This window comes from Ruditapes philippinarum, unplaced genomic scaffold (assembly GCF_026571515.1).
Source record: "Ruditapes philippinarum isolate M1 unplaced genomic scaffold, ASM2657151v2 ctg45_1_1_1_1, whole genome shotgun sequence".
NCBI classification, from domain to species: domain Eukaryota; kingdom Metazoa; phylum Mollusca; class Bivalvia; order Venerida; family Veneridae; genus Ruditapes; species Ruditapes philippinarum.
The window spans coordinates 28663-54051 of record NW_026854907.1 but is presented as its reverse complement, the minus strand read 5'-3'; the positions used below and the strand labels follow the sequence as shown (position 1 = coordinate 54051).

The window sequence follows — 25389 nt, the reverse complement described above, 5'->3', positions numbered from 1 at the left end:
CTTTTTTTATTGGCAAGCAATAAAAAAGTCGAGCGCGCTGTCTTACGGACAGCTCTTGTTTTTGTTTGCAGTACAAAATGTACATCTGTTGCCTTAAATAAAAGTGAAATCTAAAAATTTTATCTAAATGCAATTTTGAATCAGTCACGGAAGGTCATTGGTTCTGCCTGTGTTATTGTGCCTGAAAATGAAATAATACACAAATAGAGGTCTTCTACCACCAGTAAAGCTGCAAAGTCTCAAGCAGTACCTTTCAGTTTTGGTTCGATTGAAAACAGATCTCAACAAATCTACAAATTACAATGATTGACCCTGCTTTATTTTGTAATGGTATATTTTGCATTTTGATGCCAAAGATTGATTCAAACTTAAAACTTGACATGTTTTGTCTTAAAACAGCTTGAAATTTCGGCTATTTGCGGTTCACAAGAAGTATAAATAAGGAACAATCATTGGAATTCTTCAGCACTGGCAGTGGCTTTATGCTGGCTTTTTTTATTGGAAACAAAACGAAAGTCAACAAACAAAACTGTTTTACACAACTTTGTGATTAATGATAATACTAACTAAACGTGAACATACTTGGATTGGACAGTGAGTTTGTATTGGAAAATTTCATTAGAGACGAGATCGAGGTTGACTAGGCTGCCCTCCCACACACAAAACTCTTACAGCATAGTTAAGGTGATTGTCTATCATTTCTTGTGCTGGTTGTTTATATACTTTCCATTGACATTAAACATCTTCTTGATGAATTTTCTTTAAATCGGGGAAAATAAACAGTGTTGGTATTTTTGGTGTTTTTTTTTACCGATTTTTTATGTGTGATTAAAGTGACTGGTGTATATGTGTATGTGACAGTGTGACGTTGTGTGCTACACTGGTAGTTATTGTGAAGATAAAACAATTTATTGGAGGAATTTATTTCATAGTCTTTTAAAGTTAGAGAATTATTTGAATGAAAATCTTTGTGAGATTTGGTGAATTGATTAAGTAACTGATTAGTAACTGTGCTTTTAAATAACAAGGATTGTTGTATGTGTATTTACATGAATATGGAATACTTATGTTTGAAACTCACAGATATTTTTAGATAATTATAGAGTATTAAGTTACAGGACTTTAATTGATTGTGTCAATCTATAAGTGATAATATACATGCATAGTAAAATGTTGATATAGGATACATTTTAGTTATGATATTGAAGGATGTTAATTGAATTAATTTTGTAATAATGTTGTAATTGTTTATATACATAAACAGTGATGTCAAATCACTGGTGGTGTTGGTAGTTTTCACTCCGGAGCACGGCAGTAGGACACTTTGAATTTACCAGAGCAAAGTTCAGCCACCACCTCTCACTAATGTAGGTTTGATGCGTGCCTATGTCTTTGGATTCTTAAATGTGAGAAAGCTACCCAGCTAGCTTATAGAAAGTTGGTGGTTCTACTCAGATGCCTGTTCGTGCCTGAAATGATGCATAAAAGGGCACCTGAGGTCTTCCTCCACAAGTAAAGCTGGAACATCGCCATATGACCTATACTGTGTTGGTGCAATGTAAAGTTTTTACTCTTGACAGCAATTAAATTAAGAAATCTGGTCAGGTTACCTTTGAAATCTATTTTTCGTATGGTCCAGACAACGTCTGATATAACAGGTTCCACTGTAATTTTTAATTTGTGTAGTATGTAAGAAAAAACAACAAAATGGAAACGATGAAATTAATTATTACCTACCATCATTGTTTCCTGTTTATCATTTATTGAAATTATAAAAAAGAGTAAAACTGCTAAGTCACATCGAAGAATCAGTGATAACAGTGCGTACAAATTTTTATTAAAAACAATATGAAAAATAGAAACCAAATAATTATGACTTTTAAAGAGATGTTATACTCATTTTTCTTGTTGTCAAGTTGAGCTGTTGAACTTTTAGTGGTGGTTGACCAGTAATTGATATGATAATGACAAATGTTTTGTGATAAAATGCCGAAAAAAAAAGAAGAGATTTCCCCACTCTTTTTGTCAAGTTAACATTAACCAGTCAATTATAAAAGGATATTTATAGAAATTTCCATGGAACACTTGAGGTATTGATTATTTTGGAGAAGCAGAATATAAAATTAACAACAATTATAGCAAAATGTAGTTACTTTGACTTTTACCTACACTCTCTGCTATTTTCACTTGGATGGGCATAAATAAATGTCACTTCAAACTCATAGCACTAGTAAAGGTGCTTACAAATCTGAGGAGTAAAAATTAAATATTTAAAGGACATTTGTAGTCAAACAATAACCTATGATTTCTATGTCAGGTGTGCTCTATTTATTTGCTACAGTTTCTAGAATGTAGATTTCTAGTCGTATATATTTCATTGGGTTATGTTTATTGTATTTTTCAGAGTGAAAATGTCTGGCTCTGAAGTGAAGGACACACCTCCAGCAGGTTCTACCCGCACCCTCAGGTCTGCGTTACTTCGCAAACAGCCAGAAATAGAGGAAGTTGACGAGGAAGATACCAGTCCAGATTCAGACCAATCAAGTACCACCATTACTGCAGGTACAGTAAACCAGTCCAGACTATATTATGCAATGTTATATCAGTCTGAATTCAGAAAAGTCATATTCCTTAATAACAATTGTTGGAACAGTGGTAAACCAGTCCATAAACAGATCTTGATTCAGTATCAAGTATCACCCTTTCATTGGTTTAAATCAGTCCAAACATGTATCTTGTAATATTGACAGTAATTAAGTTCCACCATGATTGTTGAAGGTACAGTAAACAAGTTCATACATATATCATGGTTTTATTTCACACCTGATAAAATATAAGCAATGTACTTTCAGCATTTGTACAATGTGACGCTCCACTAGAAATCACTATTGGATCCAAGCTTATCACTTTAGCCTCATTTTCATTTCCATAGTCAAAAAAGTCAACATCAAATCTATATCATACCCTATTATGGCATATACCCTCTTTTTCATATCTAGGGCCCAAAAGATTCATGAATCAAAATCATACCCCATATAGCCTTGTTTATAATTTCCTGAGTCCAAAATGTTCATATCAATCCTAAAATCCAAATTGTAATTGAAGTAACAAATTTCTGTCAAAATGTTAAAACTCAAATTGTTGACAACAATACTGACTCATACATTGCTACAAAACCTATATCGCACTCAACTAGTACCTTGTCCAATATGGTTTTGACAGCTATGTCCATTAAATTTCAGTATTTTACTCAGCAATGTATAATATACTAATAATATCATACCAGACCAGATTCAGACTTATACTGAACCACCGTTACTACATAAACATAGGTAAACCAGTCCAAACTTGTATTATTTAATCTTATAAAATGTACCAGTTTAGATTAAGACCAATTAAAAAATCCACCATTGCAGCAGTTACAATAAATAAGTCCAAACTTATATCATAGATTCAGACGAGTCCTGAACCACCATTACTAGAGTGTATAGTGGTAAACCAGTCCATACATATATGTTTTCTTGTATATCAGACAGGATTATCTACTATTTACACCGGTGTTAGAACAACCTGTGTTACACCCCCCATGTAAGACAAGTCACGTACTTTAAATGACATTGCCACGGGCCTTTCATAAATGAATTGCGTTCTTATGATGACGTCATTTTACTGTTATGAATGAAAATGTAAGTTCATTATGCTTCTATAAGAAAGAAGTGCATACTGAGACTATCAGTTTTTGTAATTTCTGTTCTGAAAATTATTGATATGTAATATGCAAGAAAAAGAATCAAACACGGGCTATCAGTACAGACAGGAATATCTAGCTATCGGGTAACTGTTTAATGGAAACTCGGCAGAGCCTCGTTACTGCCGTAAACAGTTACCCTCGAGCTAGATATTCCGGTCTGTACTGGCAGCCAGTGTAAGATTCTTATATTATTGTACCAGTCCAGTTTCAGACCAATCAAGTACCACCAATCAAGTTACAATAAACAAGTCTTAACTCTTATATTGATGTCTTTCTTAAACATTTGAAATGTTTTTATAGAGAGTGAAATTACACTGACTGTACTGAGAGTTAGACCAGAAATGTAGGCAGCAAAGTAACTTAAGATTGATTTCCTGACTATTATTGTTATCTGCATAATAAAATATGATACACAATGAAAAAAGAAAATTTAATGATTTTGTTACATAACAATTTTGAGACAGTACATAACATTTGGCATTTACTTTAAAAAAAAATAAATTTTTTTTTAAAATGTGGAATGAAAGTTGTATTAAAAGACGGAAATCTTCCCACAGAACTGTCTATGTGCTTTTATTGCAATGATACTATGATATTAATTTCAGCAGACATATCATGTGTCAGAATTAAGGAAGTGTACATAATACCTTCTTGTTTTTTCAATAACAAGACCAATATTTTCCTATGATAAAATTAATATGTTCATGATTTAACTTCCAGAAAAGACTTTTTTTTTTGTTTAGACGGTTTTTTTCTTCAGTTAACCAATAACCGTGGGCTGCTGAGAGATAGAATGTTTAGGGTTGACATTTTGCGTTTTAAGAATTACACTTTAACCTTTCTAGTAAGACTTAATTATTTGTTGGTATTTGGATTTTCAGCAATTATTAAGTCTTTTGTGGCATAAACAGGAAAGTGGGTGATGTGATACAAAACATTACATGTATTTTTTCTCTCATTCTGCAATAAACACTTCCTCTTGTGTTTAGGTTGCAATTTGTAATGCTTAAATTGGGAAAAAAAGAAGACTGATCAAATTAACCTTTAGGAAATTTTTATGCCCTTTGCTACAAATGTAATCTTTATGAACTGAGAGGTATGGCAGTTCTTACAACTGGGGGAAGTCTTCTCAATGGAATTTGAAGCATGAACTCTGGCCTTTTGATACTGGAGTTATCAACTTTATTAATTTATTTCATTTAATAACATGTATTTCAAAAACTGAATTTAATTTGATTTAAGGGTACCATAGTTAAAAAAGGGGAGTTCTAAGTAAATTAATAAGATTTTACATTGAATTTTCCTAATACTTCATAATCAACTATTCAAGCTGTAACTATTTCTATGCAGAACATTTTAAATAGATATTTTTTATTATGAATTCTATTGGTCTTATACATGTTTATTTCTATGCAGGGTATTTGAAATGGATATTTTTTTATCATGAATGCTATTTGTCTTATATATAGTACTTATACTTACTTGGTTTGATGTTTTACAGGGACAGACACACAGCAGGTGAGCGGAGAGAGTGCAGAGTCCGTCTCACCAGAAGATGATCTCAAACCTTCACCCCCATCTCATAAACATAATCATGTAAGTCATTTACCTAATTTTCTTGTCAATAAGTACGTTAGGATTTTAGATTCGTTTAAGGGCATTTTTTTTCTAAATTTTATTGACAGTAATGAGTTGATAGAATCTAGTTTTACGGACACAAGTGTGCATTGTTTCTGTTACTATGCTTTTATACTTTTTTCCTTGTGTTACTCTGAAATTTGCTGTAATTTTGAAAATAAGCATGTATAAAATCAGGGGTGTGGGGGCAGCACCCCCAATAAGCCAGTGTGCTAGTATTATTTATCTTCTGGGGTCGGCTTAACTAGACATTTTCAGAGTTTCCCATGCTACAAGTATACAGACTATATACTTGCACACAAACTTTCATAGTGATATCTACATATAAATAACTATTTTTAAATATCACCAAAATTAAATTTATATATATAAATACCTATTTTTAAATATCACCAAAATTAAATGTATATATTTAAATAACTTTTTTTTTAGATATCACCAAAATTGAAACAGTTAACACGTAGTGAGGCACTGTGTGAAGAATGTGCAAGCCCACCGTTAGATCCCCTGAAAAGTACGGCAAGTACGTGTAGTTCAGACAGCAGCTCGAGTGGCATCGGAACTAAATCCTCATTTGTAAGTATAATATTTTCTTCTGGAAGCATATCTAGTTACCTGTTTAATTGTTCAGAGTTTACTTAATATAATGCATATTAATATATTTAGTGTGTCTCGAAAAAAACCTTGAACATTTAAAAAAAATAAAGGGGGGACAGGCGAAGAAAGAACATTTAAAAAAAAGAAAGGGGGGACAGGCGAAGAAAGGAAAAAAAAGAAAAAAAGAAAAGAAAACTGGAGATATCGTTTTAAATATGCATGTGTATTTTCCTTGATTGAATTCTACTTAATAAAAGTTTTAAATTTTACTTTAGTAATTGTAATTACAATTATGTATAATAATGTAGTGCTCCATTCTTTTAAAAGCCTTGACCATTTTATAAATGGCTAAAAGGGCAGAGAAAGTAGAATAAGAAATACAGACCTCCATATGACCTTGTATTGTAGACATGAACTAGTTTCTCATTTCAAAACTACTATATCTGTTGTTCTTACAAGTTTGGCTCAGTTACAAGTTTTAGATATCTTTATCTATATATATATAGTTTTTGGAGTTTTGTATCATCACAGTAGGTAATAAGGCTTTGTATTCCAGACATTGTTTTCATGTGAAATGACCATATATGATGCGTATACAAGTTATTAGAATGAAACTAAGGCATTCTAGAAAATTGATTGCCAAGCTTATGATGATGCAAACACAAATAATTTATGATTTTGACTGTCTTGACATCCTTGGGTTATCTTAAAAGTACATTAATATGCTTAATGGGTACTGATTACAGTCGTCCAATGCATGTCTGTATGTTTGTATGTCAAATTTATGTAGCTATCTTCCTTAACATGTACATTGTATATAGGTTACCTTACTTTTGTTTCAGACCTCTGGTTCAATATCTGGCAGTTCTTTCCATGGTCGACTAGAGAAGGACGGATCTCAGAGTTCAGAGGCAGGGACATCGTCCAGTCTCTCCAGAGGTATAAATTCATTTCATTCTTTTAAAGAGTACTGAAAAATCATTATTATTCGCGGGGCACTAATTTTTGTGGTTTATGTTGATAGGTCAACCACAAATTTAAGATCCAATGAAACTTAATTTTGTCTATTTTAAGATTATTTTGCATCATACTATTTATATTTACTTTTTGGAAAAATATACAGTCCACGAAATTAAGTACCCATGAAAATTTGCTTTGTGATAAAACCACGAAAGTTCATATCCACGAAATTAAGTGAATTCACAACACAATGTCAAGAAATTTTTCATGGGAAAAAAAGCGTTTTGAATAAATAGGATTAAAAAAAAGGAATCACTAGATTAAAGTCTTAACATGCTTGAAGTTGTAAACCAGTCTATTTAAATATAATATGAAATTTTTGAGGGCTGATGCCAAACTTACCAGTTATTTTACTTGTAGTCAGGTTTGATATTTATGATATAATATATAACACTTGTCTTTGAATGAGGTTTATATGTTTTAAAGGTTGAATGTAGCAATTTTGCATCTTGTACTTTAGATGTATTTAAGATGTGATTTAATCTCACTGGTTTGCATGGCGTTTCTGTGACCCATCTTCCATTATGTACTTGAATGTACTGCTTTCAAACCCTGGCCTATATATCCAGTCATAGGTGTTCATTCATGAAATCTATCCCAGGTTCCAATTCCCTACTTTCACAAATTGATTGTCAAATTATAAAACTGTAAAACTTTTATTACATAAGACAATCTCTCAGCAGAGAATTTCAAAACAATTGCAATTGTAGTGTATAATATTTAACGAGACTTAAGTTTGTGATTGGATGCCTGTTGACATTCAAGCTTGAAATTAATCTACGGGAACGTCTCGAAGGGGGGTTTGGTTTTCTCAATGGTTCAGTTGAACACACTTGAAATTGTTATCGTTTGTCTCTGTAAAAAGAAAATGAATGTTACACCTAGTTGTCTACTGTGTAGAACTAGGTCGTGGAAAAAAAACAAGAAACAAAAAAACAAACAAGAAAGTATCCTCAATGGAGTAAATTTAATAAAAACTGCCGTTAATAATAATACGCAGAAATCGCTCTGTGCTGGGAAGTCTGGGGTGTATTATCTTAAAAAAAAAACAAATACAGGATTATTTGTCAAAACTATCCTTTAATTTTGACATGTCGTAAAGTATGACAAATTCTCGTAGTTTTGCCGTCGTTGCTGCTGCAGCAGATTTTCAAGTACTTGATACAGCTAAAAGATTTTATCTTTGTGTTGGCTTACAAACCATCCCTAATAATTCTAACCAACAGGAATTGATGTAAAATGTTTTCCCATGCTTGTAATAATACAGATTGGAAGAATCATATGTAGATAGTATCAGTCGGACCATCCCATCATTTTGTAGAATTTAAAAACAAAAATTCACACAGCAACTGATATGTTAATGTATTTGTGACACAGATTCGAGTGTAGACACACCATACAAAGACTCTACAGGGATTGACCTGGAGGACTTTATCAAGAAGACACTCAATAAAACACCAAAAGATAGAAGCATGTTGATCAAACTCGAGGTGGATCTCATAAAGTTTATACGAGAACCAAAGTGAGTAAACAGGCCATTGATTGGTTTTGGTTTTAAACATTTTTATTTAAGGTTCATTGTGAAACAAGTTTTTGCAACTTATATTAATGGCTTAAGAGTACACTTCCTGGAACCAACCAGTGCTGGTGTCATATGAAGAAACATGATCGTGACCTGATTAGGGCTCAAACACATGATCCCTGGGTTGATTTGTAGTCACTAACTGTATTTAGCCATGATTAAGTTTATTTGACCCTTACCTTGCTGAATCACAAATTCAAAACAATGTAAGTCCAATTACACAATGTAACACAGTTTTACTTCAAGGTTATTTTGACAATCACAGAAAATACATTAAAAATGGAGTAAACCATACTGGGACTTCTTGAAATTATTAAAGTTAACTAATAATTATATTGTTTCAACTTATTGAATTTTAATTTGTCTTTGGGCCAGTTACTTTAAGTGGGAACTAGCTTCCTTAAATAAGTCTTTGAGTAATACAGTCATTTAATGTACTATTTGTATTAAATTCATTATTCCATGTTTTTGTTTTGCAGACATCATTATCTTAAATTTCCACAAATGTCGTCATATGATAGAATGTTAGTCCATAGAATAGCCGCATTCTTTGGGCTTGACCACAATGTTGACCAGACCGGCAAATGTGTGATAGTGAACAAAACAGCTAATACTAGAATGTAAGTGTACAATCATTCTTTCTTTTAGTTAGTTTTGTTAAATTATAATAAGATTGTTTGATTTAATAAGATTGTTTGAATCTTAAATTTGATGTAGATTTTGTTTGACCTGGAATATTTCTGTAACATTATCAATTTCACGTCAGTGAGTCAAGTTTCATACTTTAACTAGTCTAGCCTGTGATCTGTGTTACAAAATAGTACTAATGTATTCTTGGAAGACACTATGTTCAATACAGTGAAACCTCTGTAGAGCAATAACCTTACAAAAACCATAACAATTCTTCCTAAATGAAGACTTCTGTGTAGATGTTTTAAAATTAAAATTTTTATCAGAATGAAAATTTTTATCAGTTCATGTTAAGTGTTGAATTCTGCTAAGCCTGTGCTAGGGGTTGTGGACTGTAACTTGCACTTTCCTGTACTGTCCATAAACAGGCAGTTCTGTCCATGAACAGGCTCATTTTCAATTATGTAATGTAGGGCTTCCTTTAGAGATTTAGTTTTTCTCTATTTCACAGTATTTTATACCTTTCTGAAGCAGACACCTAAATGTTTGTCTTTCAAAAAGTGTTGCTTTACACAGGTTGTACTGTACTTGTAAAATTACTAAGAAATACAGGTTTTTGAATTTAAAAAATTAAAAGAGTTAACCAGTATTTCTTAATTAAGACTTTTTGATATAACTATGAATGATAATTTTTCTTCTATGTAATCATTATATAATATATATATACATACATTTGTTACAGACCAGACTTTACTTTCCAAGAGCATATTAGCAATGGGGATGAGTCTAAACCTAAGAAGTTGCTGCAGAGAGGTGGTGGTAGCTATGATGAACTTTCGGTATGTATCTTAGTTATTCTAAAATCACAAGATTATTGTTATCGATAATTTCACATTACCATCATAAAATATTACAATTAGTGCATGTTATTAAAATCTTAAGGTCTCCAAATACTGATGAAAATATGACCAAGTTTTATTTCGGCCTGTTTTGAAGACTGATGATACTGATAATGGGTTGTGTTCCCAGTACCAAAAAGTATTCCCCCCACCACCAACTTTGAAAATTCTCAATTCAAACAGCAGAAAGTAAAAGAATATGATTAGAATCATTTTGTGACACCTAAGCTTCATATTCCACAGCAATTTGTATTTTTTGCATTCCAAACTTTAAAAATGTGCTTATTAGTGAAATAACCAAAGATTTTACATTTTTATGCCCCCGCCATGTAATGGCCGGGGCATATAGTGTTACCCTGTTCCGTCCTTCCGTCCTTCCGTCATTCCGTCATTCCGTCATTCTGTCATTCCGTCATCATCAGTTTCCGTTCATTATCTCCCCAACGGTACAACACATTCAACTTAAATTTGACATATGGATATGTCATGAGAAAATACAGGTCAAGTTCGAATTTGGTTATGGTTCGATGATTTTTGGCAGAGTTATGCCCCTTTTAATTTGAAAATAATATGAAATTTTCAGTTTCCGTTCATTATCTCCCAAACGGTACAACACATTCAACTCAAATTTGACATATGGATATGTCATGAGAAAATACAGGTCAAGTTTGAATTTGGTCATGGTTCGATGATTTTTGGCAGAGTTATGCCCCTTTTACTTTGAAAATAATATGAAATTTTCAGTTTCCGTTCATTATCTCCCCAATGGTACAACACATTCAACTCAAATTTGACATATGGATATGTCATGAGAAAATACAGGTAAAGTTCGAATTTGGTCATGGTTCGATGATTTTTGGCAGAGTTATGCCCCTTTTACTTTGAAAATAATGTGAAATTTTCAGTTTCCATTCATTATCTCCCAAACGGTACAACACATTCAACTCAAATTTGACATATGGATATGTCATGAGAAAATACAGGTAAAGTTCGAATTTGGTCATGGTTCGATGATTTTTGGCAGAGTTATGCCCCTTTTTCTTTGTAAATAATATGAAATTTTCAGTTTCCGTTCATTATCTCCCCAACAGTACGACACATTCAACTCAAATTTGACATATGGATATGTTTCTGGAATGCCCAGGCTAATTTCGAATTTGGTCATGGTTCAATGATTTTTGGCAGAGTAATGCCCCTTTCACTTTGAAAATAATATGAAATTTACAGTTTCTGTTTATTATCTAACCAACAGTGTTACATATTCAACTCAAATTTGACATATGGACATGTCAAAGGAATGGGCAGGTCAAGTTGGAATTTGGTCATGGTTCGATGATTTTTTGGCAGAGTTATGTCCCTTTTACTTTGAAAATAATATAGATACGTCTTAGGAATAAGCAGTTTAAGTTTGAATTTGGTCATGGTTTAATGATTTTAGACAACCTTATCTTTCTTGAATATTGGAAATTTTTTGAACTTTTTGTTTCAGCACTCATACTTTTGTGGAAATGTATGTATAGCCATTATTTTGGCTACAAATATGAAATATGCTATTTTCAAAAGGTTAAGACTGAATAATTTCAGTGCCTTGAATATTGTATGAAAATGGTTTGTGTTAACACTGAAAAGTTTAAAGGGCTTTGAACTTAAAATGAAACAATAATTTGTGCAAACAAATTTGGAACTAAATATTATAACATCTGAAATTTTGGCTGCATGCGGGGGCATCCGTGGCATGATGACACATTTCTAGTGTTTCAATTATTATACATGTATAATATGGTATGAGTTTTGCCCAATTTTGTCTAAAACTGCAAATATTCACATTTCTGGGAGTCAAGTCATGTTCTCAAAATGGTGGGATACTTATCATACATGTACATTGAAAAATGCTTGCAAAACTGTTGTAAGTCCTTCTTTATTTCATATAAGTTACTGCAGTTTTGAGGTCAACTCTTAGACATGCATGTTGTCCCCTTTCAAGCACTTTTCAGAATTAGAAAATAATATTATTAAAAAGTATTTTGTAACAGTAACTATTTCTTCTTTATACTTTGGCCTATGATGTTCTTAGACTGACATTTTTATTTAAGTTGAATATTTACATTCCTTTACTTTTTTACTAGAATAGATTTACAATCAATAAATAAGTGCTAAGTTTGCTATTTTAAGATTAATTTACTGAATTATTCATGGTTTGAGACATTTTGGAAATATTTGTGTTTCTTTGATTCTTCAACCAAAAAGTCCATTAAGTTCATTCTGTAACAGTGGTGTAAATGATGTTTTTATTAACTATTGCACATGAATAATTAAAATCATCATTTGAAAATAAATTATTTTCTCTTCTATTGAATTGCTGCAAACAATAGTCGTGCCTCTTGTAGGCTGCTAAAACCCACATGATCTTGGCATGGGGGATGAAGATGAAAAAAAAAATGTTTTTAAAAAAGTGTGACTCCAGAATTTTTGTCTGTGCTTTATTAATACACACTACTGAAACATTAATGAATGTTTGGAGAATGTGATTAATTACCATGCTAGAATTTGATAATAATTTATTTTCTTAAAATTATGCAGTATAAAGTGTTTCTAAATAGGCTAATATGGGGGAAATTTACCAATTCCATCCCATGTTCTCTCTCCCCCCCCCCCCCAAAAAAAAAAGTAAATAAAATTATATATATATACCTTAATACCTTTAAATTTGAAAGAATTTTTTACATAACTCTACTGTTGGAGGTAAATTGTGGTAGACCTTTCCCCAAATTTAAAATACTAGTAACAATACTATTAAGAACACTGATTTATCTATCAATTCCTCAAGTGGTATAAGGACACAAGAGATCATTAAAATTAAAGTAAAGACTAATCTAGAAACCTTAAGTGTTTAATTTGTTGATTATAAGTGAAAAAAGGAAAGTTACCAATGAATAATGTCTACAAGAGACATATTTTGGGACACTGAAAGTATTATACTATTTCAGATGTCTGTAATTGACAAAACAGTTGCCCATATTCTGTAAAATATAACAATGTAACTAAATAATAATGTTATGCAAGCTGTAGTAGTAAACCAGTTAAAAATAAACATGATGCAATATTGTTATATTTATAGACTCGCAGCCTACAGAAACCTAGTCTTGATGCTACTCGTGCAAAATCACTGGAAGAACGACAGCAAGAGTACGAAGAAGTGAGAAGTCGAATCTTTACTGGACATGAACAAGCCGATGTAATATATACATGATGACCTTTCACCCTTTTACTGTCTATATATACTATTAGTTATAAAGATTTTTGACAGGTTGTATGGCCCTATATCTACAGTTGTAGATTTAACCTGAGCCGTTTTGCGAAGGTAATCTTACAAACAATTGTTTCTATACGGCCATATAACCTGTCAGGAATACTTATAATACAGCAAGCGTCTTTTTTAGAGGAAAAGTGATTTTTGTTCAAAAATGGACAGCAGCCTTGTATATAAAACTATATAAACTTCACAATTATCCAATGAAAAGCATTACAAATGCCACATTATAAAGGTATACAACTAATGTATCTAACTTTCTCACAGTGCGATCTTTTTGCCATCTAAGCTTGCATACCTTTTATTGGAAAATGAAATGTTTTTGGTTTGATTTATTGAATTCTTTTCGGCATTTTATTAAATTTTTGGTTTAAGGTTGGAATTATCATTTTAATTTAACCTCATTAATTTTCTCTGCAAAAAGTAAAGGTTTGATATACATGTATTTTATATACACGAAGTGAAAAGTAAGCATTTGCCTGTTATAGTGGTTCCTGTATTTCTTAGAAATGTCCCTTGTTAATATATTATAACTGTTTTGTTGCCTGTACTGAATACTGGATAACTTTTTTGGAGAATATTTGTTTACTGCCAGTATTTGTAAACTGTACATACAACACAAACATACAAAAACTTCCATTTGGTTATATCTACTTATTACCATAGATACTATTGAAGCTAGTCAATTTATTCCTGTAAATGGCACCTGCGCATATGCTTTATGTTGAAGAGACATTTCTCATAAACAGAAGAAAAAAAACATATTTTTTTTCATTTGATTTATTTTTTTCAAATGATTTAAGTCTGAAAGACACAAGTTTGAATGTACACTGAGTAAAAAATGTTTTCTTTACATAAATGATACAGAAAGGTGAAAGAAATTAGAAATTTTTATGCCCCCTTTTGAAAAAAAGGGGGTATATTGCTTTGCACTTGTCGGTCCGTCGGTCCGTCGGTCCGTAGACCAAATGGTTTCCGAGTGATAACTAAAGAACCCTTAGGCCTAGGAACTTCAAACTTGGTATGGTGATTGGTCATGACAAGTAGATGACCCCTATTGATTTTGGGGTCAAGGGGTCAAAGGTCAAGGTCACATTGACCTTGTAAGCAAAAACGGTTTCCGATCAATAACTAAAGAACCTTAAGGCCTAGGAACTTCAAACTTGGTATGGTGATTGGTCATGACAAGTAGATGACCCCTATTGATTTTGGGGTCAAGGGGTCAAAGGTCAAGGTCACATTGACCTTGTAAGCAAAAACGGTTTCCGATCAATAACTAAAGAACCTTAAGGCCTAGGAACTTCAAACTTGGTATGGTGATTGGTCATGATCAGTAGATGACCCCTATTGATTTTAGGGTCAGTCAAAGGTCAAGGTCACATTGACCTTGTAAGCAAAAACGGTTTCCGATCAATAACTAAAGAACCTTTAGGCCTAGGAACTTCAAACTTGGTATGGTGATTGGAAATGATCAGTAGATGACCGTATTTATTTTGGGGTCAAGGGGTCAAAGGTCAAGGTCACATTGAACTCTTGGGTAAAACAGTTTCCGATCAATAACTAAAGAACCCTTAGGCCTAGGAACTACAAACTTGATATGGTGATTGGTTATGTCCAACAGATGACTGCTTTTGATTTTGGGGTTAAAGGGTCAAAGTTCAAGGTCACATTGACCTGTAGGTAAAAATGGTTCCCAATCAATAACTAAAGAACCCTTAAGCCTAGGGTCTCCAAACATGATATGGTGATTGGTCATGATCAGTAGATGACCCCCTATTGATTTTGGAGTCAAATGGTCAAAGGTCAAGGTCACATTGACCTCTTAGGTAAAAGCAGTTTCCGATCAATAACTAAAGAACCCTTAGGCCTAGGAACTTCAAACTTGGTATGGTGATTGGTCATGACCAGCAGATGACCCCTACTGATTTTGGGGTTAAGGGGTCAAAGGGAAAGGTCACATTGACCTTGTAGGTAAAAATGCTTTCTGATCAATAACTTAAGAACCCTTAGGCCTAGGAACTTCAAACTTGGTATGGTGATTGGTCATGACCAGCAGATGTCCTATTGTTTTTAGGGTCAAGGGGTCAAAGGTCATGTAACATTGACCTTGTAGGTAAAAACGGTTTCTGATCAATTAACTAAAAACGCTTAGGCCTAGGAACTTCAAACTTTGTATGATGATTGGTGGTGACCAGCAGATGACCCCTATTGAGTTTTGGGTCAAGGGGTCAAAGGTCAAGGTCACATCGACCTTGTAAGTAAAAACGGTTTCTGATCAATAACTTAAGAACGCTTAGGCCTAGGAACTTCAAACTTGGTATGGTGATTTTTCATGACCAGCAGATACCCCTTTCAATTTTGGGATCAAGGGGTCAAAGGTCAAGGTCCCATTGACCTTGTAAGTAACGGTTTCTGATCAATAACTAAAGAACACTTGGGCCTAGGAACTTCAAACTTGGCATAGTGATTGGTCATGATCAGCAGATGACCCCTATTGATTTTGGGGTCAAAGGTCAAGGTCACATTGACCTTGTATGTTAAAACGGTTTCGGATCAATAATAAAAGAACCCTTAGGCCTAGGAACTTCAAACTTGGCATGGTGATTAGTCATGACCAGCAAATGACCCCTATTGATTTTGGGGTCAAGGGGTCAAAGGTCAAGGTCACATTGACCTTGTAAGTAAAAACGGTTTCTGATCAATTAAGTAAAAACGCTTAGGCCTAGGAACTTCAAACTTTGTATGATGATTTGTCTTGACCAGCAGATGACCCCTATTGAGTTTTGGGTCAAGGGGTCAAAGGTCAAGGTCATGACCAGTAGATACTTGATAACCCTTATTAATTGTTTGATCACTGGGTCAGAAGTCATGCATAATTACCTTATCACATGAATAATTGGCTGCTGATAGGGGGCATACATGTTTTACAAACATACCTTGTTTTTCTCATATATTTTGTAAGCTCGGTTAAACATACTTCTAGTAGTTTTTAAACAGAATGCTATGATGGAAATTTTCTAATTAAATGAAAGAAATAATAAATATGAACCAAAATATTCTATCACCTATAGCCTACTGATTAGTATATTTTTTTACCATTGCAACCAGTGCAGACCAAGATCAGCTAGCACCATCTATGCCATCCGATCAAGGTCTTCACAGTTTGCCAGTTCTTATTTTGAAAATTTACTTTAAAAATATTAAATGGTTTTGTCCAGCAATTACATTTGAAATATTTAGCATAGGTAAGGTTCAGATAGAGCCAAGATGAGAAAAAAGAATTGAATGGATAGCTTGGGTGATCAAAATGACTACCCCCATTGACCTATATTGTAAAGCAGTATCTGTCATATTCATGTTATTATTTTAAAGCAGCACACCTCCAGATTCATGCTAATTTTCATGAAAAGTTTGAAAATGTATTTGAATGTATAATATTGTGAAATAACCAAAAAGAAGCCATTTACACATGATCAATGGCATTTACAATCCATGTAAATGACCAAAAAGTGGTCAAAATATGCATAAATAGCCCTTACTGCGTTAGTAACGCAGTAGAAATATAGTTGTAAATATTAAAAAATCAGTGATTAACCGCACATAACATGTAAAATATTACTTGAATCTGGAACCATTTTACGTTTCCTAAAATCATAGTACATATTTCTCAAGTTTGATTTTATTGAAATATTTTGACCCATCTGGAGGCATGCAGCTTTAACACTAACAACAATATTTTATCAAACATGTGTTTTATTTTTGTAATAAATATGAAAAGTATGTGATTGAATAATCGTACTATGTTTACATTGACATCATTAATGTAGATATATTAAAACAAAATTATTACAAAAAAGTTAAGTTTAAACATAGGAATATAGGTTGTTTTGAAACATGCTTGAGAAATAAATAAATATGACAATTACCAAGATAATCTTTGTAGAAAAATCAATTAAGAGATGTAATGTATACCATAATAAATTCTACGTCCTTTCAGATATAAACATGTTTTTTACCGTATAACCACCTGCAGTTATATATTACTTTTAATGACTTTCAGAATTCAAATATGTAGCACATTTCAAACATGCAGTTTTAGAGAAATGCCAGTCAGATATTTATTCTTATAGCTCTTAAAGTTGTAACAAAAAGTGTCCCTAATAGATAAGTTTCATTGTAAAAGATGCTGACATAGTGACCTATAAAGCCCACTTCAGTACTGAAAAGATCATTTGTGGGGTTGGGGAACATAAAGATTATTATCTCCCCGTTGAGAATGACTTGTATGATTACAGTTAACTAGAGTATAACATATTATTTTTTTATGGTTTGATTACAGGATAGTTTTCAGGATCAGTATGTTTCTTTAATTTTCAGGCGCAGCCGACTGGGTACTGTCAGGAGGACCCTAAAATAACTGGGATTGTGTAAGTTTATAGGCAATTACATTCTACTATATTACAATGCTACATGTGAAACTGTCAATGATTCTGTCATATTTCATGGTTTACCCGAAAAATCTTGACTCATTGTCAAGCCTTTATATTGAAATAAATATGAAATCATGAGGGAATAGTAAAGGACTATATAAGACAATATAATATGGAATGGAAAATTGGTAAAGGTCACATTGTTGTAATAAAATTCAGCCATGTGTATTTTATTGCCAACATGGCTTACTGAGGCTTAATCTTATTTCAGGACAAATATTTAAACATAATATAAACCTTACACTGCTGTATTTAAGAAATGTACTTTGCTGTCTTTGAACTGGGAACAGTTCATTAGAAGTTTAAGGGATTTCAGTTTTAAAATATCAGAACTGATCAGCCAAAAGTATAGAGCCTTGTCAGATGATTAAACTGCATGGATGTGCAGGTTTATGCTGGCTGACCTGTCTCTCTACATTGAAGTTTCATTTCCAGCACCATAAAGGTTGGTTAAATATTAAAGATAAATGATATATACATGTACATGCAGTTGGAATAGCCATGTAATAAGAACACTATTTGTCTGTTTGTAACTGTCTGTAGGACTTTAATGGATAAAGTTCTGAAACTTGACCAAGATTCAATACACAAAGGTCACAATAGAAGAGTGATTTTTATGAAATTTTGACCCTCAAGTCTGATTTATCAAGTCTTATTGGTATAAGTAATTTAAAAAAATGAATACCTGGAAAAACATTACCTGTGACATATTTCTATTTACGATACGTAAATAAATTTGTAATTAATATAAAAAATCTGATAAAATGCACCAACTATTCTTTAATTTCGGTAAAAAACCTGTGGTGAAATGCACAAAAGGATATATTTATTTTACAGGAAGAAAATAGAACGCCCAATAAGCCTTGGAAGTAAAGATGAGAACCCCTGGAGCAGTACAGAGTCTAGTGGTTATGGGAGTATAGGAAGTGGTGAAAAAGTTGCACGTATTCTTGTGCCAAAAGCAAACAGTTTCGGCGGGACAGGGACCTTTGTTCTACATTCAAAGTCACCTATGAGAGGCAGCAGTCTTTCCAAAGCTGGTAAGCCATGTTCATTTAAAATTGATTTTAACAAAGACAAATAAATTTTTTTTTTAATTTATCAGACGCAGTTTTACACGCAGTTTTGTTTACATGATCTAAATACAGTACATATACCCTGATAGGTGTTAACTGGAACTCGGCAAATGTGGGTTTTTTCCCCCCAAGCTTATCCCTGGTAGAAATAAACTTTGTTCGCTATAGCTGCACATTGCACCATTGTTACAATGAACAAGTGTGCGTTTATTTTCGATCTTGCAACTGGAAAAGTTTGTTTGTACCACCAGGTTAGCTTGGAAATCCCAAAATATTCTTAATTTTGGAGTAAGATTATTTATGAGAAGTCTTTGATTTCTTTTATTGCTCATATATGTAAGAATATTTATAGATTTAATCTAGTGATCACATGTTTATTTACTTGTTAGTGTAATAAAATGGTTTCATTTGAAGTGAGAGAAAAAAAATCAGTGATTATTTTATTGTAATTATTTTATAACTAGATGATAACTCGGCTGACGAAGGTAATATGCCCACAATTACATGGTGAAACACTGAAGCAACAAAAAAAACCTTTTCTGTCACTAATGTCTCATTTGAAAGTGACCACAAAATGAACCACATACGTTTCATTGTAGATATAAAAAAAAAATAAGTGAAAAAAATTAACAAAAATCAGATCGAAAATTTTGTAGCTATTTTTATCTTTAAAGAAAAGATGTTGTGGTAATTTGTGGTATTCTTTCTTGTTTGGATTTTGTTGTGCACTCGTGAATCGGATTTGATAACAGTTTGCAGTGTTTTACTATACATATATAAAGTATTTAAGAATTGACAACTTGTATATATATATGTATGTTTGTCTATGGAGAAGGGGTTATACTGACTGTAGAGAACAGATTAGGTGCTTAGTCTTAACCTTTTCACTTTGTCATAGCTAGAAAATATATAAGAGAAATATGAGAATCACCTTTCTATAAATAGTCTTAAAAAGTTCAGAGAATCACATTTCTATAATATACATGTGCAATATTATGAGAATCCCCTTTCTATAAATAAATTTTAATATACATGTGTGATATGAGAATTATCTTTCTATATATAGACTTGAAATATATGCGGCTATAAATGCCTGTAATATATCATGGAAATCTTTTTTCTTTAAATATTCTTTAATGAATTCTTAAAGTGGAATAAAAAGACAAATTAATAGTAGTATATAATAATTTTGTTTTTACAAGGACTTCATGGCGTTATATTTTTTAAAAATTAAGCAATGATAAAATAAGACAGGGCTATAATTGTATTTTTTAATGATGAACTTTTTACTAGTTACTTCATGAATGCCATTTGTCTTCGGTTATTAACTAGCATATGAAATATGTATAAATACCAGCATGTGGTCTTTTCGTATTGAATTCTGTAACTTTTTCTTACGGAAAAAAACCCAACTTTTTTATTAAAACCAATGAACATATACTATTTAGCATCAATTAAAAGTAAATTTATGTAAGAGTGACATAGTAATGAGATACAATTTATTTTTGGGGAATAAGTCAAACATGCAGGTTAAGAATTGAAAATTTAATGGATAAATCAAATGAATGTACTTATAGTACCTGTATTGTATTTTGTATAAGATACATGTAGCTGTGACATATAGAAGAGCTAGAAAGAATTTTCCTGTGTAACATTATAATACTTTATTCTTTGGTGATTAGACTCTCTGAGCATGGGAGCGAGTATGATCCAACCAAATTATGGTTCATTCATCAGACCATATATGATGTCATCACCCACTTGTAGCCAATCAGAAGCCTCCTCTCTAACAGGGAGCTCCTCTGGGCTTGCACCATCACCCCAGCAGCAGCAGCAGCAGCAGGGTAACACAGGTAGAGGAGGAGAGTGTGACACCTAGTTACCTAGACCACCTATATAACACATCCCTTCATAATTCTCTACAAATATATCATATATCTTTAGGTAAACAAATTTTGCGAAAAAAAATATATATATATTTTTGTGCCCCCACGTTAGTGGCGGGCATTTAGATTTACCCTTGTCCGTCCGTCCGTCCTGCCAATCCTTCCGTCCGTCCGTCCGTTCACTTTTGTTTCGCACGTAACTCAAAAAGTATTTGACCTAGAGTCATGAAACTTTACAGGAATGTTGATCAGCATGTGTAGTTGTGCACCTGGGTATTTTCGTCTGAAAATTTTAATTTTTTTCAGAGTTATTGCCCTTGACTTAGAAAAATTTTGCAATTTTCAACTTGTGTCGCATGTAACTCAAAAAATATTTGAGCTAGGGTCATGAAACTTTACAGGAATGTTGATCAGCATGTGTAGTTGTGCACCTGGGTATTTTCGTTTGGAAATTTTCATTATTTTCAGAGTTATTGCCCTTGACTTAGTAAAATTTTGCAATTTTCAACTTATGTCACATGTAACTCAAAAAGTATTTGACCTAGGGTCATGAAACTTTATAGGAATGTTGATCAGCATGTGTAGTGCACCTGGGTATTTTCGTATGGATATATTTAGTATTTTCAGAGTTATTGCCCTTGACTTAGTAAAATTTTGCAATTTTCAACTTGTGTCACATGTAACTCAAAAAGTATTTGACCTAGAGTCATGAAACTTTACAGGAATGTTGATCAGCATGTGTAGTTGTGCACCTTGGTATTTTCGTCTGGATATTTTTAGTATTTTCAGAGTTATTGCCCATGACTTAGTAAAATTTTGCAATTTTCAACATGTGTCGCAGGTACTCAAAAAAGTATTTGACCTAGAGTCATGTAACTTTACAGGAATATTGATTAGCATGTGCACCAGGTATTTTCGTCTGGATTTATTTAGTATTTTTAGAGTTATTGCCCTTGACTTAGAAAATTTTTGCAATTTTCAACTTGTGTCGCAAGTAACTCAAAAAGGATTTGACATAGTCATTTAACCTTATAGGCAGGTTGCTCAGCATAATTTAGATTTGCACCTGGGGTTTTGCTTGTGGAGTTATCCAGTATTTGTAGAGTAATTTCCCTTGACTTAGTAAAAAGATTGACAGAACAGTGGCGCGGTGGGGGCACCCGTGTCCTATGGACACATTTCTAGTTTTTTTACGGATTAATGAAAAACAACTTATGATATGGCTTTTTAAAACAACTTATGAAATGGCTTCTTTAAGCTTAAAGACAATCCTTGTTTTGAATATTAAAGGCTGGATTTTATATAATTCTTTTGTTAAATCTGGTGTTGGCCTTTTAATATAGCAATTAAACATACCTTGATTTCCTATAAATTTTCTATAAAAAGGCTGCTTCAATACTGTTCTTAATAACCTCTAACCCTTTTCCAGCCATTAGAATTTTTTTTACCTTTTAAATAACTAGATAAACAGACAAACTTTACTTAAATAGGGATGTGTTATATTAAATTGCTGTGCTTACAAGATTTATTTTCTAGCTTTTGTTTTCTTGATAGACACAGAATGCTGTTGCTGTAATAAAGCAATATGACCAACCCTATAGTTTGCTTTGATCAGTTATATATCTTCTCCTGGTTGCTGTGCTGTTATTTTACTGTATAGTGTATAACGTTTTGGTGATTTTACTACGTAAGGTTTTCTCGTGATCTGCTAAATCTAGACTTCTTATCAGAGACAAAACAGATATCTATGAAAACATCAAGAGCTTGTATACAACTTGTTTGAACACAATTTTGAGTTATTAACTCATTTTAAATTTTCAGGATACTTTAAACAGTGCAAAATTTGGCATTGCTTATCGCAGAAGTTAAAACATTATCTGAATACAAAATAAAAAATTTACTCAAATATCTATCCGCACTAATATTTACCCATTATCACATGCCCGTGCCAGTTTTGTGATTCCGTAAAAATGGTGCATATATTGTGACAAGACGGCATTTGCATTATACAAGCATAAAGACTAGCTTTAATGTTAGTGTTACACTATTATAATGTGTTTCAAATGAAAAAAAGATTTTTTTTCACTTGAAACAGTCTTTATTTTTGGTTTGTGATAAATAGAATATTATATCCGTGTAGGTTCATTTATACTGAATTTATTGAAATCATTGATTGAATAATATGCTTGTGAGAGGGTTAAGTAATATAATTTTATTCGGCTCCTTCACTAAATTTGGTATTGATCTTACACTCATTCTATATCCACTATTTACTGAAAAATAGTTCAATCATAACTTTTGAATATATTCAAACATAATATATACATAATAAGAAAACAAAACAAAAAGATGACTTGTTGGGTAAGACGTCTAGAAGTAGCATTTCATTATCTCATCAGTCATGTATATATGGTGTGAGACTTCAGGTTTTTTATACATATGAGCCGTGTCACGACAAAACCAACATAGTGGGTTTGCGACCAGCATGGATCCAGACCACCCTGCACATCCGCGCAGTCTGATCAGGATCCATGCTGTTCGCTATCAGTTTCTCCACTTGTAATAGAGTTGGTAAGCGAACAGCATGGATCCTGATCAGACTGCGCGGATGCGCAGGCTGGTCTGGATCCATGCTGGTCGCAAACCCACTATGTTGGTTTTGTCGTGACACGGCTCATATATTATATCTATCTTTGCTTTTATATCTATATGTAAGAGGGTGCTTGTAAATGATAAATTTAACTTTACAAAAGGTTGCAGACATTTGTTAAGCTCTCAAGCATTGATCGATTGATTAGGGGACTTGTAGTTTTTGTCTTGCCTGTCTGTCGTTTTATTTTCAGGACAACTTTAACTTGGCCTTAATATATGCATTCTTTAAGCTGGAGCGTAAATACTCGCACAAAATGTAACCTTAACTGCCAGCTTCACTTTGAGAAGTGACCTGGTAGTTGAGTTGTCTGGTTCCATATCCAAGGGATCATGGGTTCAAGCCCTACTTGGGTGACATCCATGTTTCTGCATACTAGACCAGTACTGGTTAGTTCGTAGAAGCTGACTTGAGAGTGGTTCATATAAGCTTCAAGCTTCTATCATAGTCAAGCTGAAATGAATATATCTCAATATATACTATTTATTTTGTTAATTTGGGAAGTTTTACTATAATTTTACTTCTGGAATAAGGTAGTTTACGACCATATTTTATTCTTTGTCTGTTGTTTTTTGCATTTTTTTTCTGTTGTAGTAAATTTGTTATAATTTTTTATTATAATTGTTTTTTTTACGTACTCTTTTTTTTTGTACCATATTTTATAGGAGTATTATTAAGAAATTGTGATTTGAAATTATGTTGCTGTGATGTAGACTTTTGTTTTGTAGATAAGAAATAAGAAAATAATCCATTATTACAGTGTACATCTTCAAATAAAAATATTCTTCATGGCTGAGTAATACAGTGATGATTCATGTATTTTTGATGAAAAGTTCAGAGAAGTTGCACATATTTTAACATAAAGTTACTTACAGACATATGTTGAAGGCGAATTGATAAAGACTATTATATTTAACCAGGTTTTCCGAAGGAAAAAACTGGTTTATTAGATTGAGGTATGTCGGGCGGGTGGCGGGCGGGCGGGCGTAAACAATTTCTTCTGTGCGCAACTCCTCCTACATTTCTCAACGGATTTTGACCAAACTTTCACAGAAGCTTTGTCATCATCAAAGTGCCCTGGCGCATGTTGTCGGGGTTTTGCGATTAGATAATTATTTGACCTAATTATGGCCTTTTGTTTTTTTTTTTCCTTAATAATAAAATATATAGTGAACAATTTCTTCTGTGCGCAACTCCTCCTACATTTCTCAACGGATTTTGACCAAACTTCTCAGAAGCTTTGTCATCAAGTGCCCTGACACATATTGCCAGGGTTTTTTGCAATTGGTATATATATTTGACCTAATTATGGCCCTTTGTTTTTTTTTCCTTATATTAGAATTATAGTGAACAATTTCTTCTGTGCGCAACTCCTCGCTACATTTCTCAACGGATTTTGACCAAACTTTCTTAGAAGCTTTTTTATCAAGTGCCTGGCACATATTGTCGGGGGTTTTGTGATTTGGATAATATTTGACCCGAATTATGGCCCTTTTGTATATTTTTTTTCCTTATACAGAGAACATATAGTGAACAATTTCTTCTGTGCGCAACTCCTCCTACAATTTCTCAACGGATTTTGACCAAACTTTTTTTAGAAGCTTTGTTATCAAGTGCCTGGCACATATTGTCGGGGTTTTTTGTGATTGGGATATATTTGACCGAATTATGGCCTTTGTATATTTTTTTTCCTTATACAGAATATATTAGTGAACAATTTCTTTCTACAGTGCGCAACTTCAAACAGTAAGCAAAAATAAAGTACTGTTTACTTTCTAAAACATTTGGGGAAAAAAAAGGCGAAATAGACAAATAAAAATTTCTCAATCATTTTTTGTTTTGAGGAATATTAAAAAAGCC

At 32.7% G+C, this 25389-nt stretch overlaps 1 protein-coding gene across 7 annotated transcripts in view; it reads left to right on the top strand.

The window, feature by feature from the left end:
* Window positions 1–25389, top strand: part of LOC132741486 (cAMP-regulated phosphoprotein 21-like) — an 83557-nt gene that overhangs the window by 43145 nt on the left and 15023 nt on the right. For 4 of the 7 annotated variants that reach the window (XM_060729655.1, XM_060729656.1, XM_060729653.1 and 1 more), the window contains 12 exons: window positions 2405–2562; window positions 5253–5347; window positions 5822–5965; window positions 6829–6925; window positions 8384–8528; window positions 9068–9208; window positions 9961–10057; window positions 13236–13352; window positions 17805–17854; window positions 18755–18957; window positions 19458–19478; window positions 20676–20846. In XM_060729655.1, coding sequence (XP_060585638.1) covers window positions 2412–2562; window positions 5253–5347; window positions 5822–5965; window positions 6829–6925; window positions 8384–8528; window positions 9068–9208; window positions 9961–10057; window positions 13236–13352; window positions 17805–17854; window positions 18755–18957; window positions 19458–19478; window positions 20676–20846 — 1432 coding nt within the window. In that variant the 5' untranslated portion in view covers window positions 2405–2411. The remainder of the gene's footprint in view (window positions 1–2404; window positions 2563–5252; window positions 5348–5821; window positions 5966–6828; window positions 6926–8383; window positions 8529–9067; window positions 9209–9960; window positions 10058–13235; window positions 13353–17804; window positions 17855–18754; window positions 18958–19457; window positions 19479–20675; window positions 20847–25389) is intronic. The other 3 variants (XM_060729654.1, XM_060729658.1, XM_060729659.1) reach the window with 3 other exon arrangements.